Source organism: Wasmannia auropunctata, unplaced genomic scaffold (assembly GCF_000956235.1).
Source record: "Wasmannia auropunctata unplaced genomic scaffold, wasmannia.A_1.0 LD266273.1, whole genome shotgun sequence".
In the NCBI taxonomy this organism is placed as follows: domain Eukaryota; kingdom Metazoa; phylum Arthropoda; class Insecta; order Hymenoptera; family Formicidae; genus Wasmannia; species Wasmannia auropunctata.
The window spans coordinates 1-741 of NW_012096617.1; the positions used below are offsets into that span (position 1 = coordinate 1).

General features: G+C 41.2%; 1 protein-coding gene across 1 annotated transcript; it reads left to right on the forward strand.

Moving 5' to 3' along the window:
- Positions 1–6: 6 nt before the first annotated feature.
- LOC105462298 (DNA topoisomerase 2-like) lies at positions 7–681 on the forward strand (the record flags this gene model as incomplete). The annotated part of the gene is made up of 2 exons (XM_011708822.1): positions 7–357; positions 442–681. Coding segments are annotated over exons 1-2 (522 nt in total), but the record flags the coding sequence as incomplete, so codon positions are not given.
- Positions 682–741: the final 60 nt, after the last annotated feature.

The following is a 741-nucleotide window of genomic DNA, read 5'->3' on the forward strand; positions in this document are numbered from 1 at the left end:
GAGCCTAGAATTAAAGAGTATTTCGGGGATGATTTCACAAAGGTTACATTTTCCCCGGACTTGACAAAGTTCAAAATGCAATCTCTCGATGAGGATATTGTTTCTCTAATGACTCGAAGAGCGTACGACGTAGCCGCCTCCTCGAAGGGCGTTAAAGTTTATCTGAATGGCACTCGCGTACCAGTGAAGAATTTTAAGGATTACGTTGACTTCTACATCAAAGGGAAGGAAGACGACGTCGGTAATCCGTTGAAAGTCGTGTACGAGTGTTGTGGTCCACGTTGGGAAGTGGCCCTCACTTTGTCTGATAAAGGATATCAGCAAATGTCCTTTGTAAATAGTATCGCGACGACGAAGGTAAGATGATCAGCTGTGGGCAGCTAATTTCCTACAAAGTATAAAAGATTTCTCTAAATATTTAAATTCGCTGAATGTCAATAGGGCGGCAGACACGTCGATCACGTGACAGAATTAATAGTCAAGCAATTGATTGAAACGTTGAAGAAGAAGAATAAATCCGGAATGGCCATTAAACCGTTTCAAATTAAGAATCACTTGTGGATATTCGTCAACTGTCTCATCAACAATCCCTCCTTCGACTCGCAAACCAAGGAGAATATGACTCTGCAGCCGAAAAGCTTCGGCTCTAAATGTACACTAACTGATAAGTTTATCACCTCGGTAAGTAGAAATATTTATATCAAAGTTCGTTTGTCTTCGTATGCCGTCTTCTGCTTCATA